Here is a 12,571-nt window from a genome sequence, read left to right as displayed (position 1 = left end):
TGTACCAAGTGAGTACATATACCAATACGTAGCGCAAATCTTGGAAAATATTATGAAATACCACATTAACAGTTCTACACAAAATCATGGAACTAAGAGAAAGTTATATAAATAAAAAAAAAAAAAAAAAAAAAAAATAGAAAAAGAAACAGAATTTTATATCAGGGGACAAAATTGTACAAAAATTGCCAAAGGACGTGAAAAAGATTATTGAAAGACACTAGTTTAAAAAGCAGCTAAAAAGTTGTTCACAAGTAATGCATATGACACAAAGATTACTTGGTGGACCCAAAGTAGTGGATAGTAATGAAAGGGGATAACTACAGCACCTTGTCACATTTCAATACATGATTATGGGTTACTGCTTTCAGAAGGATCGTGTGTAATACACGACAGTAATGCAAGAGGGCTTAATTTTTCAGGTGGACAGTAGCACATAGTTGAATATGGAGTCTCAAATTGAGGCTAGATGCACAGCATCACCTTCTCAGACCAAGAATCATCAGTGTGTGTCTCAGCATGATTGTCCTTAGTGTGTGAGTAGTGAAGAAGGAAACTGTCTCACATTACAAGTTACCTGAAACAATGTGTGCGTTGGTAAGGCACTGCAGCTGTTAGGGCACTGACCTCATATTCACGGGGATGGAGCTGTGTCCAGCCAACCTGATTTGAGTTTGTCATGATTCTCCTAGATCACTAGGCAAATGCCACGATGGTTCCTTAATAAAGGCCTCGAATTGACCATCTGTCCCACCCTCTAAAAGCGTGTTATGGATGCTGTGTGTTGTATTTTGGCCTACTAGTTGCCATTACATTATATTCACAAATCCTATATCACTGCGAGATGATCCTTGGATGAATAAAGATATACAGATAAAATGTTCAGAATACAATTGGCCCACTCGCTATTTCAGAGTAACAAACAACTGTACTGAAAGTGTTATTTTATTGGTAAAAGTTATGAAGAACACTCTCCTTTCAACAACAAGTTACGAAGAACGCTCACCTTGCAACACTACGTACATATATGAATCAAATCATTTGTCAAAGACTTACCATTTGTCTACTACGTTTTCTGAATTTACCGTGCAGGTTTAGTTTTTATCATGAAAAGTGTATTAAATATGGCACAAATGTAAACATTAGGCTACACCATAGACCAATCTGTTGCCACAATGTATATTCCGTAATCAAATTTGCCAACTCACAATCAAATTACGACTTTACAACCTAGCATTAGACCTTGAAAACACTACAGATCACTCTGTCACCACAACCAACATATCAGGGGATGACACATACCCCATTCTAGCCATTTAATGGTATAAATCATTCCTTAAGCTCACATACTTAGCTTTACTATCAGCTCCATCTTCTGCTGGTCTCTTTGCGCCAGCCTTCAATTCTTTCAACAGCGCCACTGACGTAACTTCTGAATTTTTGTAATTGTCGAACACAACGGAGACTTCATCTCCATCTTCTGTTATGTCTTCAATTGTTGCCTCGTAATATCTGTGAACAGATCACACAAAATCTGAATGTTTGTTAGGTACAAATACAAGCTGACACCAATTAAAAGTCGTTCGTGTACTGTACAATATAGTGATGAGTCCTACCAATAGCACACTTACAAAAACAAGACATTTTCATGGCAAATTTTTAAAAGCAATCAAATTAAATGGGGATTAATTTTAAATGAAGATAAATGCCTGCAACTAAATTTGCGATGACAAAATATATAGAAAAAACTGCCTGATACATTTATAAAATGTTTGTCACCTGTGGAACAGGTCGAGAATCACATTTTTCAACAATGATTTCTACGCAGAAAGGAAAAATGGGAAGTTGTGGAAAGGACCTGAATATTTCTTGTTTCATTAGTACCAGTTTCTGATCTCACCTTCAATATTAGGATGTCACTTAGGTCTGGCACATTATATGGCCGAAATGCAAATCAAGCTGACAAAATGACCTCCTGCAAAAGTATAAATTAATTCATAACAAGTGCATGGAAAAATAAATATACTGACTGTACATCAGATACTGACATTTGGTCGGAATGCATACCATTTCAAATGTTCATTAAACAGTCTCATTTTAGCAGGCAATACTGGAACTGGCTGATAGCATCTTTTTCAATCATCTTCACCAGCAGACTCCCCTATTTCAGGTTTTTACCCACATTTAAATAACAAGACAATATTTTACACAACTAAACCTATAATTGAAATATGACTGATTATACATTACTAATTTTTTTCGCACTTACATAAAGCCAACAGTTTGTCTATTGATAACATTTCCACTACTTAAAAAACACACACAATTTGGCATAAGAGCTGTAGATTTGACTACAATACTATAAAAATGCTGTCATCATAAATTCAGTGGACCAAATTAGTTTATAACAACAATTAATCTAGGTCCCACTCCAATTCCATTCCTGTTACTGTAAGACTTAACACAATAAGTAAATAGAACCACAATATTCCCTAATTTTAAAGACTTTACAACAACAGAATATTAAGTTTAAACTTACTGCCCATCTCCACTCCAAATTGCAAGACACCTATCTCCAACTTTCCAGTCCTTTCGAACAGGTACAATTCTGCTAACATTTGGTTCTTCAGCAGCCAGGAGCTTTGCTGTAAGTTCAGCTTCCTCTATACTTGAACTTGCTGTAAAAAAAATGTTATTTTTCATGTAAAACTCAATAATAAAATAGGCACAGGATTTTTTCTGAAGACATATTAATATATGAAAATGGAAGAAAGCATTAAAATTTTAATTCCTTTGTGGAATGTACATGGTCATGAAACTTCTTGACATATTACATCTGTGTGGCACACTGAGACATCAGATCATACTCTTCGTTGCAGAGTCACAGTTTTTTTATTTGAAACAAACTTTGGACAGCAAAGCAGCAATTTTCCCACTTTTATTTCAGCTGTTCATGTATAGCAATGTATCCAGATGATTACCTACTGAGTTTAGAAATGTAACGCAGATACTAACAGATTGAAGCTTTGTGTCAGTTACCTAGAACACTCAACTGGCACCTTAGACTTGTCTGCAAAATACAAAGTTTTCATCGTGTCCTCTTACACAGTTTATAAAGACACAAAGTTTCATTAAATTGTGTTCTGTATTTCAGATTTCATTCAACAGTAATATTCACTAGCATTCCGAGATGTCTACCATAAATTGTCTTAAGGGTGGTTGTGGCTTAAGTGTGCCACCCACTTTGCCCCTTAAATCTTAGGATTGTGGTGACAGCTTGGTCTGCAGTATAGCCCAAGGTGTATCTTTGCCTAGAAAGCGATAATTCGGTTGCGAGTTGGCACAGCCAACAAATGTGAATTCAAAACAAAGGTTTTGATGACAACTGAAGTGTAATGGAGCCTCTAGTCTGTGTTAGGGTCACTTCAATTCATGTTACCATATTTAACATGTTTTTCATTAAGAAACTAAAACTCTGAGATAAATTTGGAAAACTTATATGACGGCCAAATTTCGGATGAGTATTTTGAGGCATTACGTACATACAAGGGGGACCCAAAAGTAACGAAAATTTTTCTCTGGTAGTTGGTATAATATTACTTCCGCATGCCTTTGCTAAATACCAAAAGTATCAGTTGCCATAGAAACTGATATGGAAATCTTATTGCAATCAGTATGTTTTTGTAAGCACTGTTTCACATGTCTGGCAATTTTTCACCGTCTGACATTAAATACCTACATGCTAAAATCTGGTGCTATTTCCCATTAGGAAAGCAACAGCACAAACTATTTCAGTGCTTCAGATATCTTACGGGGAAGCAGCTTTGAGCCACATAAGGGTTTATGAGTGGTTTACTTTTCTTAAAGGTGGTCAAATGTCAACTGAGGAGGAATTATGACCGGGGGACTTCCAGAACGGATGAAAACATTGAAAACATCGGGGTTGCTATCATGTTTAATCAATGTAGAACAGTCAGTGAATTGGAGGAAACAACTTTAAGATTCTGGAGTTCATGCCAACAAATGCTGACTGAACAAGAAACACGTAGTAGTAAAATTCGTTTCACATATTTTTCCTGACAACCAGAGAGAGAATCATTTGTACAGGTGCTGTGTATTGACAGAACAGTCGGAGGTTGAGTTAGATTTTGATGCAAAAGTCATCATGTTATGGATATATGCCGGAAACCAACCAACAACCAGTAGAAGACTCCATCACCAAGAGCATAAGAAGCAAGTCAGGAGAAATCCTTTGTGAAGACAATGTCTGTTTGTTTTTTCGGCATCAAGGGTATCATCCATGATGAATTTGTTCTCCAAGATACCATGGTTAACCCACATTATTACTCTTTCCAGTCAGATTAGTGTGACCACCTGTTGAAACGCCTGAATAACCACCACCTTTTGCAGCATCAATCACTCTGAGATGTGCAGGAAGAGTCAGTGAGATTCTGCAAGGTAGTGACAGCGATGTGGAGCCATGCTGACTCTAGTGCCATGGTCACCTGCACTAGATTTTCTCAGTTGAGGTCCCATGGCACAAAAAGCTCGATCGAGGTGGTCCCACAAGATTCTTGATGGCTTTAAACCTGAGAAGATCAGTGGCCAGGGGAGTACGGTAAACTCATTCTGGTGCTCCTCAGAACATGCTCGTATACTGCAAGCTGCGCGACACATTGCACTCCATGCTGATAGGTGCCATTGTGCCAAGAGAAAACCAACTGCATGTAGGGTAACTGGATAGATAAAAGAAGATCTGCTCACCAAGCGGCAGCAGGAGAACATACATAAAGAAAGCTTTTATTTATGCAAGCTTTTGGAGCCAGTGGCGGCTCCTGGCAGAAGCGTGGAAGGAGAAGGAAAGAGGGGGGGGGGGGGGGGTGAAGGAAGACTGGATAGGTTTAGTAACTGGGATACATTTTGGAAAATGGTCAGGGAGACTGACTGCATGGGATGAGAAAGATTCCTTCTCATCCCATCCACTAAGCCTCCCTTCACTGGGGCCTGCATGATTTTTCCAAACTGTACTCCTGTTCCTAAACCTCACCAGTCCTCCTCTTTCACCCCTCTTGCTTCCCTTTCAACACTTCTGCCAGAAGGAGACATTGGCTCCCAAAGCTCGGACAAGTAAAACCGTTTTTGTGTGTGTTCCCCTGCCGCCACTTGGTGAGAAGATTTGTTGTATCTATCTAATTACATTATACTGCCAAAAATTGACTATTTTTGTTGTTATAAACTGCATGTAGGGATTGACACGGTCTCCAAGGATAAATGCATGCTTGTATTGATCCACTGTGCCTTCCCAAATGGCAACTTCACCTAGTGAATGCCACGGAAACATTTGCCAGACCATAACGCTCCCTCCTCCGACCTGGACCCTTTGTTTTCAGACATTTCACAAGCAGTAAGCATTGGTGCTGTAGTGCTTCGAGAATTTCGTGGTAAATTCTAGAAACACTTGGCTCTCCACCAGCTTGAACACCCGATATTTTAATGACAAGGGTGAGAGAGCCTTTTTACTGTGCCACATGTCTGTGTGTGAAGGAAGGGCAGCTGTCACGAGGAGCCAGGAGCTGTGTCAGATGAGGGGCCCCGACAAATAGTTACAAGCAGTGGCCTAGAAGTTATACCAAAAAGTCAAAGAGTATTTGGATAATGTCCATTGGTGTGTGTGGTGACATGAAGATTGTTACAGAGACAGATGAAGCGTGTGTTATACAGAGACTTTTACTTTATGTCTTGACTCTGCCTGAGGCAGAACATATGTAACTTTATGAATGTTTAGTAGATTCTGACAGTTATCTTGGAACCAGTTGGTTTGCTGGAGTTTGTTGAGAATAATTGTTACTTTGGGACGAGTCGAAAATATATTGTCGTTAAACTGACAAGAGCCTACGAGTGCATAATTTATTTCAAGAATATAGAGATGGTTAATAATATTCCCCTTAACCTCATACAGTCTTTGGAGATGAATTAAACAGTGAGTGCAACGTAGCTGATAACCCAAAGAAGAAGATCAGCTGCATGCACAATGTGTAAGTCAACTGGAAGAGACGTGCGAGTCTCACAACCCAACACAGCATTGTCTCTTGTCGTCCAAGAAAGCATTAGAATGTGACAACCGAAGTGACAGGACAAGAAAAAAGGGGGAATTTTACGACAGAAATCGAGATAAGAAGATACTGTGTTGCATAGCAACCAGAAGTAACAAGACTGAGAAACTGTTTCGAGTAATTGCGTGGTGTCCAATAAACCGAAGGAAGAAAGTTGTGAATGCAACACAATATAAGACGGGAAAAAGTAACAACGTCAAGAGAACGGAGAGAAGATCTCAACTTTTTGACTAAGGAGTTTTTAGTGTGGGGAGGAAGTGTTTCTCACCCATGCACATCATGCCTATGCCGAAGCAGTAGGTAACCGACGTCGATGCAGTAACCCGCCACCATTGCTGACTTCGCGTCCACTCGCCGATGCCGCAACCAATGTTCGACACTGCCGGCGCGCTTGCTATTCACTGGCACCGATTCTACACCTGCTCACCAATGCAGCGTAAAATTCTACGCCGGGCAAGTGTGAAATAAAAAAACTTTATTACTCTTGTAAGAAGTGTTACAAAATACTGTGGGGTGAACTTTTACTGTGTAATTGGTATAACTGAAATTAGTATTAGACCCTCACAAGAGCTGAAGTCTATAGAAATATGGATAGCTTAAAACAGGTCGAGGAGAATCAAGAACCAGCTACAACCATGGAAATACGTAAAGGGGTGCCTGATGGGCTGGAGTTGGTAAAGGTTGAGTTGATAAAGTTATTCAAAGCCCAGGACAAGTTTTTTAATGCTTTTAGTAAAGATTTAGATGATCATTTCAAAGCCCAGAAGGAATTTTTTGAAGCTTTTAGAAAAGATTTAGACAATAGTTTTAAGAAAAACCTAGACTTGATACACTCAATAGCTACTAAAACACATACCCTGACTGAAGCTATAAAAGCCTAGACTAAAGTTTTATGTGCAACTAAGTAAAGAGGTAGACTCTGTAAGTTCTCAGTTACATGCTCTGAATGAAATTCGAAAAAGCCAAACAACAAACATAGATTCATTGTACGTCAAAGTAGACACTCGGAGCAAAGATTCTAGTAATCTGCGCGAAGGCACGATTGCTTTGGAAACTAAATTTGATGCTGAATGTAATAATAAAGAACCCAATCTCAATGAAAAATTAGAATGTTGTGAAAATGTATGTAGCCTAATATTAAATTTAATTCTGTATGTCAGGAACTGAATATCTTGAAAGAGCACAAATCGACCTAAGGAGTTAATATCGATTATTCAATTTAAAATTCCAGGTGTTAGTATACGAGCTGTTACTACATGAGCTGTCAGTTCGCAAATAAATAATGCAGAACAAAATTTCAAAGAAAAGATAGTCAACTTTAACATTATAAATTTAAGTAGTCTGGCGGAACCTTTTGAGCTAATTATAGATCGAGAAATTTCCGAGAGTATAATCTCCGGAAACGTTGTGACTGTTGCTTTTTCCAAACCTGATGATACTGACAAGATTATGGATGAAGAATTCAAACTTGTCCATGACAAAGTAGAAAATAGAATAGCTTTACCTAATGTTGTGTTACCTAGTACAGTGGTGATTGTTTTGTTGTGGGGAGACTTTCACACAAAATGTAACGAGAGGTACTGGTATGGACTTGCTCAAGTGAGGTTAGTATCAGACCCATGGGATATGGGTGGAGTCATATCTGTTCCCCAGGGATGTTAACATTCTGTGTTAATGGGGGGGAGTGAGGACCGGTGGATCGTGAGTTGTTTTCGGTGTTACTTCCACATTAGTTTTCCTATACCAAATTCCCTTCAAATATTCTATAATCTATTCATAACCTCTTAAACTATCCATTCATGTTAGTATTTAAGTGACCGAATATGACTGGAAGATAGTGACTAATTTAAGAGGATCACGAATGAACCATGATCTCTGAACATGGAATGAAATGAAATGAATAGAAGATAGGACTAGTACAAAGGTAATATCATGATACTATTCAAGCGAAGTAATATCTAGACATAAAATGAATGGAGTACTTTATGTGTGTATGAAAAATAGTTTAAATTGAATTACTAAACAATTATGTTAGCATAGTGTTTAATTTTCTATTTTTATAGAGTAATTTTATACTTTTTGTGAGATTTAAAATAAATGGGAGGGTTTGTATCATTTTTGGAAAGGGTGGGTAGTTTAGGTACAAACATGACTAACACTACACACACACACACACACACACACACACACACACACACACACACACACCCCTTTCAGACAACCCTCGCAGACAAGTGTTACTGATTCTTCACCATTTGCCATTCCATAGAAGTTGCTAAGATCTTTCTTCAGGGACTTCAAAGGTGAAGGTGAGACTGTCCGTTCTGTAGGAGACATTCAACATTGTATCTCCTCCAGCTTCTCACTCAAGTACCAGCAAAGTAGGGATCCTGGGAAAGGGGGGTGGGAAGAGTTTCCTGTCTTTGGGACTATCTTCTTTCACTTCTTCAATCTTAGCAACTGTTTCTATTTTTCTCCTTTCTTACTCCTCATCTGAGTACTGGCCTATCTTTCCCTCTTTCCATATGCATACATTTGTATCGCTGAAGTCCTCCTCACTCTGCGTGGTTTCCTATAACCTTCAACTTATTTCAAATAAGTAGGCTGAAGAATCAGGCTGCACGAACACACATCTACATACACACAAAGCTACACTTAGACACAAACATGAAAATTACGGGTTAGAAACTTAAAGTGATGTCAGAACCTCCAAGACATGTAGGGGAATAAAGACTACGTACATCTGGGTAGATGCACATATTGTATGGTTGATACATGACGGTTCTACATCACCCCCTTTTGTTCCTTTTGTCACTTCTTATATAGTTATACATAGGTATAAGAACAGAGACAGTTCTATATCGCACAAGGAACTAATGGTGATAATTATGTAGGAATATCAGTTGAATACTTGTACGATAGCAGAACAAGTTTAGAATAAGGAAAGGTATGATACAGTGAATTCTATATAAATATGAGGTCTACTGAAAGCATAGAAGCTGAAAAGTAGTGGAGGACTCTAGGGGATCAAATAAGGTACAAGAAGTAAGATAGAAGTGTGAAGTGGAATTGACTTTCGCCAAGTAATATTTAGCAACAGTGTACATAAAGACGTATACTAGGACAGTGAACTATGAAGCCTACTCAGGAAGGAGAAGGAGGGTGCACCCAGCATTTATTGGATGAAAAGGGCAGAGAGGCTGACCTGAGCTAAGGGAAGGGATATGTAGTGCTTCAAGAATTTCAGGGTGAATTCTAGAAACACTTGGCTCTCCAACATCTCGAACACCTGATATTTTAATGAAAAGGGTGAGAGAGTCTTTCGTCTGTGTGTGTGTGTGTGTGTGTGTGTGTGTGTGTGTGTGTGTGTGTGTGTGCGCGTGTGTGGGTGTGTGTGTGTGTGTGTGTGTGTGTGCGCAGGTAGAACAGCTGTCACAAGGAGCCAGGAGCTGTGTCAGACAAGCGGCCCTGACAAGTGGTTACAAGCAGTGCCCTAGAAGTTATACCAAAAAGTCAGAGTATTTGGATAATGTTCCATGGTGTGTGTGGTGTCATGAGGACTGTTACAGAGACAGATGAAGCGTGTGTTATGTAGAGACTTTTACTTTATGTCTTGACTCTGCCTGAGGCAGAACATATGTAACTTTATGAATGTTTAGTAGATTCTGACATTTATCTTGGACAGTTGTTTTGCAGGAGTTTGTTGAGAATAATTGTTATTTTGGGACCAGAGTCGAAAATATATTGTTGTTGAACTGACAAGAGCCTACGAGTGCATAATTTATTTCAAGAATATAGAGCTGGTTAATAATATTCCCCTTAACCTTATACAGTCTTCGGAGATGAATTAAATGGTAAGAGCAACATCGCTGATAAACCAAAGAAGAGGATCGGCTGCACACACAATGTTTAAGTCAACTGGAAGAGATGCAACCTAACACCACACCGTCTCTTGTCATCCAAGAATGCAGAAACACAAAGACACAAACAGGAAAAGTACAGTTTGAGAGCTTGTAAGAACCATCAAGTGTTGTAGGGGGAAGAACGTGCACATGGTAAAGCATGAGCACATGGTATTATAGGTGATGGTTCTACATTGACTAATTCTAAAAATATATACGTATATAAATAAGAATGACTTGACAACTTGTTGAATAGTGGGGCTCTCTGATGACCTAAGTAAATATGGTGTACCCTTTGATAACCTAAGTATAGAGGTATGGTAGGGAGGTTGAAAAGTAAAGGAGGACTCTAGGAAACGAAATGAAGTATTAATGGGCAATACTGAAGAATGAAGTAGATTTTGTAATTTTACTGGATAATATTTAGTGATAGTATACATAAAGATATATACTATGGCGATGAACCATGGGGCCTATTCACAAAGGATAAAGGGGGGTGCACCCAGCTTTTAGTGAATGGAAAAAAAAGGAAGATAGGCAGACCAATGAGAGGCTGACCTATACTGTGTGGGCAGGGGCACCATAGAATATAGGAAGAAGAAAGGGGTGTACCTACCAGAACAGCAGGAGAAAGGTTACCAATAGGTAAGGGATGAGTACTGTTCCCAAGGGAAAAAAGGCAGCATAGTGATAGAAATCACATATTTGGTAGGAATTATTCTGGTAAGTTTGAATTCTTAATGCCTCTAGCTTTATTAAGATTTATGGATGTTGGAAAGAACAGGCTGATAAATTTTGTTCCTCCAGACTACAGAAAGCTGTATAGGATAGTACTAGTCCGTATGAACAAAGGAAGGAGTAACATGAAGGATTAAAGGTAAAGCGTAAAATGTTTAAGGGTCCACGGCACCTGGAATTTACGAGTGGAATTGAAAGAGGGAACTTATCCTGTGAAGTTCAAGAATTTATCAAAAATACATATATATCTAGAATTATGAAGTAACTGAATACCTCAAAGAAGTGGATTGTTATTAAGTATGATGCCAATGTACATATTGAATATGTATAAAATATCGAGTGTTCGAGGTAAGGGGAGGGATATGTAGTGCCTCAAGAATTTCAGCGCAAATTCTACAGACCCTCTGCTTTCCACCACCTCGAACACCAAATGTTTTAGGTAAGAGTGTGAGAAACGAGAGAGTGTCTACCACGCACTGGTTTTCTGTCTCCGCAGGGTGTACATGTGTCAAGAGAATCCCACAAGGTGAATGGCTGATCGTTGTGGGCAAGAGGTTGTCTCACTCGTCACAGAAGTTACAAGACCAGCACTAGGAGCAAGTGTACCTTACTCTGTGACGGTGCTACATCAGTCATTATTGTGAACAGTTGAATGGTGTAAGAGAAAAGAGAAGACACTTACTTTTACTTACTTACTTACTGGCACTCTAAAGTTGCGGATGGTGGACTTGTGAGAACCTTGAGAGATTTTTTGAACTATATTTATTGTAAAAGTAATCAATGGTTTCTGATGGACCGGGACTCATTGGATTTACGAAATAAGATTCATTCATGTGGGGTTCTGTTTGTCTAAGTGAAATATAGTAGGGTTGGTTTAAAAGTATCCTGATTGTGCGCCATCATTTTAAGAGTAGAGCAAATTCCTCCAAACTGTATCATATCTTTGGAGAAGAAGTTGGCAGACTGTCGCAGCCAGCTATCCGGAGAATAAGATCAGCAAAGCACCTCCAAGTAAGTCCAATGATGAAGGGGATGTGTGGAGTCTTGCACACCAGTATCACGCTGCTTTCTCTAGTCGCTGGAAACTGCCACAGTACATGAATCAAGTGCCTGCTGCAGAGGCCTATACCGAACAACATTCGCTTAGCAGTCACTAAGGAGATACTATTGGTAGCACCTTTGGTTCATCTGCATAGTTAGTTGCTCTCAAGAGTTGCACATATGTTCGCTGGTACACATCTCTACAGCTGTCATTCACCACTGCCATCTGTGCCCCATGGTGCAGCACAGTTGCATTGTTTTGGATAGTGCCATTTTCCCACGTGCCAAATACTTTAACAATGGCAGTATGCAAACAGTTTACAAACTTAGCCATTCTACAAATGCTTCCACTCTTGGCCCAAAAGCGAATGATCATTCCCTTTCAAACGTTAGATAAATCACTCCTTTTCCATGTTATGACAACAAATGCACAGTTTACTGCACCCGCTTGACACGTTTTATATATACTCCACTGCTAATGCTGCCAACAGCTGTCTGTGAGTGGTTATTTCACGGTGACATCGAACTCGAAGTGATGGTTACATTAATGTGATTGGTCCATGTACCTTCGAAGTGCTAAAATGATTAAGTGAAGCATAGAGATAAGAACAGCCCACATTGTACAGGAGACAGGCTTTTTCACCACAACAATGCCCCTATATACGAAGCATTGAACCTCGGGCAGTTTACAGTCAAAAACCAAATGAGAATGGATTCCCACTCACCCTACCTACTGGACTTGGCCCCATCTGAATTTTATTCCCAAAAATTAAGAGA

At 39.1% G+C, this 12,571-nt stretch overlaps 1 protein-coding gene across 2 annotated transcripts in view; it reads right to left on the bottom strand.

Annotated features, from left to right (window-relative positions):
- LOC126174992 (survival of motor neuron-related-splicing factor 30) overlaps positions 1 to 12,571 on the bottom strand; it is a 36,759-nt gene that overhangs the window by 10,078 nt on the left and 14,110 nt on the right. For both annotated transcript variants that reach the window (XM_049921475.1, XM_049921474.1), the window contains 2 exons: positions 2,540 to 2,678; positions 1,351 to 1,512 (listed from right to left, as the gene is read on the bottom strand). In XM_049921475.1, the coding sequence (XP_049777432.1) occupies positions 1,351 to 1,512; positions 2,540 to 2,678 (301 nt within the window). The remainder of the gene's footprint in view (positions 1 to 1,350; positions 1,513 to 2,539; positions 2,679 to 12,571) is intronic.

This window comes from Schistocerca cancellata, chromosome 3, assembly GCF_023864275.1.
Source record: "Schistocerca cancellata isolate TAMUIC-IGC-003103 chromosome 3, iqSchCanc2.1, whole genome shotgun sequence".
Lineage (NCBI taxonomy): Eukaryota > Metazoa > Arthropoda > Insecta > Orthoptera > Acrididae > Schistocerca > Schistocerca cancellata.
This window is presented reverse-complemented; position numbering and strand designations above follow the sequence as displayed.